The sequence below is a fragment of the Nansenia antarctica genome (genome assembly GCF_963989245.1).
Source record: "Nansenia antarctica genome assembly, chromosome: 4".
Lineage (NCBI taxonomy): Eukaryota > Metazoa > Chordata > Actinopteri > Argentiniformes > Microstomatidae > Nansenia > Nansenia antarctica.
The window spans coordinates 41,268,627-41,273,441 of NC_137689.1; the positions used below are offsets into that span (position 1 = coordinate 41,268,627).

General features: G+C 52.9%; 1 protein-coding gene across 1 annotated transcript in view; it reads right to left on the bottom strand.

Moving 5' to 3' along the window:
• Positions 1–2,326: 2,326 nt before the first annotated feature.
• The window catches only part of pcsk1 (proprotein convertase subtilisin/kexin type 1), a gene marked incomplete at both ends in the record, with an annotated part of 48,623 nt that continues 46,134 nt past the window's right edge, over positions 2,327–4,815 (bottom strand). The window contains 2 exons of the mRNA XM_080529359.1: positions 2,327–2,683; positions 3,875–4,036. Coding sequence (XP_080385485.1) covers positions 2,327–2,683; positions 3,875–4,036 — 519 coding nt within the window. The remainder of the gene's footprint in view (positions 2,684–3,874; positions 4,037–4,815) is intronic.

The window sequence follows — 4,815 nt, forward strand, 5'->3', positions numbered from 1 at the left end:
AAACTAATGCAACTTGCAAACGAGAACTGAATTAATTGATTACGGGATTTATATATATTCTTTCCATAAACTTTGAGGAATTCTTAGAAAAATATTTGATTTAATGCAGCATTGTACCTTTGAATATAAAATTAATCAAATTGCACAATATGTGTAGGATAGTTTGTCTTAGTTGGAATATGTACTGTAAGATGGTTTCAATGTTGTCAATCTGCAAAAGCATAATATATGTCTAATTTATTTGTTTTAATTGTTGAGATTCACTTAAAGAACTTCCCCAACAAGTGAAATGAATCACTTGATATTTTCCAGAGAACTTTCATAAAGCACTGATAAAGTTCTCCAAACTCCCCAATGACGTTTTGACACCCTGAGAATAATATACCAACGTTTTAACCCTTTGAACCGAGTGGTAGATTTGGAGTTAACTCAAGATACACACGTTAGAATGTGCCTCACGGGTAGCATAGTGAATGCCTCTCTAAAACAAATATAAATAACTGTCAAAATAGGAACTCCACATTTCTGATATTATTTTGAGTTGGATTTAAGAGGGGTGGACATTTTTGAGGTCAAGTATCTTGAAAACAACATTACAATCATTGTCTGTATAATATATGGATAATATCTAGCTAAAATTATGACATTGGTACTGTATCTAAAGGTTGCATGCTCAAGCAGGTTATGAAGAGAAGGGGGATAGGCCTCTGTCCTTAACTACCTTCTGTTATTACTGAGGGTACGAGAACTATGGTGGCTCTGAAGGCTCAGTTGGTTGGAGCATGGCGTTTCCCATTTAGGGAATGGGCCATATAGTGTAGTGTATGTGTTCATTATGAATCATCTTACTTCCACCTCTTTCACCTCTATGGCCATGAAGGACATGAAGGACATGAAGAAAAGGAAGCAAGGAAAGGATAGAAGGAAAGAGTATCCATTTAGACTTTTGGGACACATCCTGGGTTGGGGGAGGGGCATAGAAGGGTGTTGTGGGACCTGGCCAATCACAAGCAAGGCTTGACTTGTCATGTGACAGCCCAGGAAGTTCATCTACTGCGGGTGCATCTCAATACTCCATTCTGTGTCTCCTTTCCTCCTTGTGCACTTATCTGAATGGGTTGAGTCTAAATCAGGTGACCTGCCAGGCACATCTACAACAGTGCAAATGAGGAAAGGGAGACAAGAGTATTAATATGCAGCCCACAGTACAACTGTGCAGAATGAAAGACAGACACACGCAGACAGACAGACAGACAGGCTGGAATGCTGCGTGATAATAAATGCAGCACTGTTGGAAACAGAAACACAATTGACTGGAAGAGTTTTCTTCTCTAGCTTTCACGCTTTCTCCTTCTAGCCCCTCCTCCCCCCCTCACGCTGACACCCTCACCCCCTCACCCCCTCACCCCCTCACGCTGACACCCTCACCCCCTCACCTCCTCCCCCCCTCATGCTGACACCCTCACCCCTCACCCCCTCACCTCCTCACCCCCTCACCTCCTCACCTCCTCACCTCCTCACCCCCTCACCTCCTCACGCTGACACCCTCACCTCCTCACCCCCTCACCCCCTCACCTCCTCACCCCCTCACCACCTCACCTCCTCCCCCCCTCACGCTGACACCCTCACCCCCTCACCTCCTCCCCCCCTCACCTCCTCACCCCCTCACCTCCTCACGCTGACACCCTCACCCCCTCACCTCCTCACCCCCTCACCTCCTCACCTCCTCACCCCCTAACCTCCTCACCTCCTCACCCCCTCACCTCCTCACGCTGACACCCTCACCTCCTCACCCCCTCACCCCCTCACCTCCTCACCCCCTCACCTCCTCACCCCCTCACGCTGACACCCTCACCTGCTCACCCTTTTTCTGTTTAATCAGGTTTGGTAGTGCTGGGCTGGAAACATAACCCTACATAGCCTACCTAGTACACACATGCAAACCCTCCAGGACCAAGACCGCTGCCATACCCTCTCCTCTACTCCTGTACCCTCCTCTCTCTCCATACCCCCTGCCATACCCTCTCCTCTACCCCTGTACCCTCCTCTCTCTCCATACCCCCTGCCATACCCTCTCCTCTACCCCTGTACCCTCCTCTCTCTCTATACCCCCTGCCATACCCTCTCCTCTACCCCTGTACCCTCCTCTCTCTCCATACCCCCTGCCATACCCTCTCCTCTACCCCTGTACCCTCCTCTCTCTCCATACCCCCTGCCATACCCTCTCCTCTACCCCTGTACCCTCCTCTCTCTCCATACCCCCCTGCCATACCCCCTCCTCTACCCCATATCCTCCCCCCCCCCCCCTCCCCCTCCCCTTCTCCCTTCACTGCCTGTCGTCTGTGGAGAGCATGTGGAACAGCGCCTGCAGCAGGCGGTCGTCCCTGTGCCTGTAGGGCTTGGTGCTGTAGAAGCCGTCGCTGTAGTCGCTGTACAGACTGTCCTCCCGGCCGCGCTCCAGGTTGATCCGGTCCAGCGCCTGGTACAGCTTCTGGGGGGCGACCGGCCGCTGTGGGGGGGGATGGGGGGCCGCTTGGCCCTGGTACTGTTTGGCCCAGACAGAGGAGGCCTTGGCTGGGGACTGGAGCAGGGAAGAGGAGGGGGTCTGCCTGTTGAAGGCGGTCTGGAGGAGACGCAGGAGGGCCAGGGACGGGGAGAGGGCCGAGGAGGAGGAGGTGGAGGAGGTGGAAGAGGAGGAGGAGGAGGAGGTGGAGGAGGAGGGGGGCTTTTTGGACTCCATCTTGGGGTTGGGGGCGAGTGGAGAGCCCTGGGCGGGGCCGGGCCGGACCTTCTGGGGGGGGCGGGCCTGGGTGGGGACGGCCTGGAGGGAGGAACAGACAGACAGACAGACAGGCAGGCAGACAGACAGACAGACGTGTCAATTACAACAAATTTGTCAGCCGAAAAAAAAGTCACATTGTGTCGTGTGTGTGTGTGTGTGTGTGTTACCTGACGGGGAGGTGAGTGTGTGCATTAGTATGTGTGTGTGTGTGTGTGTGTGTGTGTGTGTTACCTGACGGGGAGGTGAGTGTGTGTATTAGTGTGTGTGTGTGTGTGTGTTACCTGACGGGGAGGTGAGTGTGTGTATTAGTATGTGTGTGTGTGTGTTACCTGACAGGGAGGTGAGTGTGTGTATTAGTGTGTGTGTGTGTTACCTGACGGGGAGGTGAGTGTGTGTATTAGTATGTGTGTGTGTGCGTGTGTGTTACCTGACGGGGAGGTGAGTGTGTGTATTAGTGTGTGTGTGTGTGTGTGTGTGGGTGTGTTACCTGACAGGGAGGTGAGTGTGTGTATTAGTGTGTGTGTGTGTTACCTGACGGGGAGGTGAGTGTGTGTATTAGTATGTGTGTGTGTGTGTGTGTGTGTGTTACCTGACGGGGAGGTGAGTGTGTGTATTAGTGTGTGTGTGTGTGTGTGTGTGTGTGTGTGTGTTACCTGACGGGGAGGTGAGTGTGTGTATTAGTATGTGTGTGTGTGTGTTACCTGACAGGGAGGTGAGTGTGTGTATTAGTGTGTGTGTGTGTGTGTGTGTGTTACCTGACGGGGAGGTGAGTGTGCGTATTAGTATGTGTGTGTGTGTGTTACCTGACAGGGAGGTGAGTGTGTGCATTAGTGTGTGTGTGTGTGTGTGTGTTACCTGACGGGGAGGTGAGTGTGTGTATATGTGTGTGTGTGTGTGTGTGTGTGTGTGTTACCTGACAGGGAGGTGAGTGTGTGCATTAGTGTGTGTGTGTGTGTGTGTGTTACCTGACGGGGAGGTGAGTGTGTGTATTAGTATGTGTGTGTGTGTGTTACCTGACGGGGAGGTGAGTGTGTGTATTAGTATGTATTATTGTGTATTAGTGTGTATTAGTGTGTATTAGTGTGTCATAACCTCCAGCATGTCGTCCATCCGCTCCACGCCGCGCCGGTCGTTCTGCACAGCGTTGTAGGGCACGTACACCCGGGGCGTCTGCATGTGCTGCGGCTTCTCCCCCGTCCCGTGGAGGATCAGCTTCCAGCTCAGGATCTGACCCTCGTTCTCCATCCGCCCGGACTGGGAGAGGAGGAGAGGAGACCAGGAGAGGAGACAAGGAGAGGAGGAAGGATGAGGAGACAAGGAGAGGAGGAGAGGAGACAAGGAGAGGAGACAAGGAGAGGAGGAAGGGAGAGGAGACAAGGAGAGGAGACAAGGAGAGGAGACAAGGAGAGGAGGAAGGGAGAGGAGGAGAGGAGACAAGGAGAGGAGGAAAGGAGAGGAGGAAGGGAGAGGAGGAAGGGAGAGGAGGAAAGGAGAGGAGGAAAGGAGAGGAGGAAAGGAGAGGAGGAAGGGAGAGGAGGAAAGGAGAGGAGGAAGGGAGAGGAGGAAAGGAGAGGAGGAAGGGAGAGGAGGAAGGGAGAGGAGGAAAGGAGAGGAGGAAGGGAGAGGAGGAAGGGAGAGGAGGAAAGGAGAGGAGGAAGGGAGAGGAGGAAAGGAGAGGAGGAAGGGAGAGGAGGAAAGGAGAGGAGGAAAGGAGAGGAGGAAAGGAGAGGATGAAGGGAGAGGAGGAACGGAGAGGAGGAAGGGAGAGGAGGAACGGAGAGGGGGAAGGGAGAGGAGGAAAGGAGAGGAGGAAGGGAGAGGAGACAAGGAGAGGAGACAAGGAGAGGAGGAAGGGAGAGGAGGAAAGGAGAGGAGGAAGGGAGAGGAGGAAAGGAGAGGAGAAAGGGAGAGGAGGAAAGGAGAGGAGGAAGGGAGAGGAGGAAGGGAGAGGAGGAAAGGAGAGGAGGAAGGGAGAGGAGGAAAGGAGAGGAGGAAAGGAGAGGAGGAAAGGAGAGGAGGAAGGGAGAGGAGGA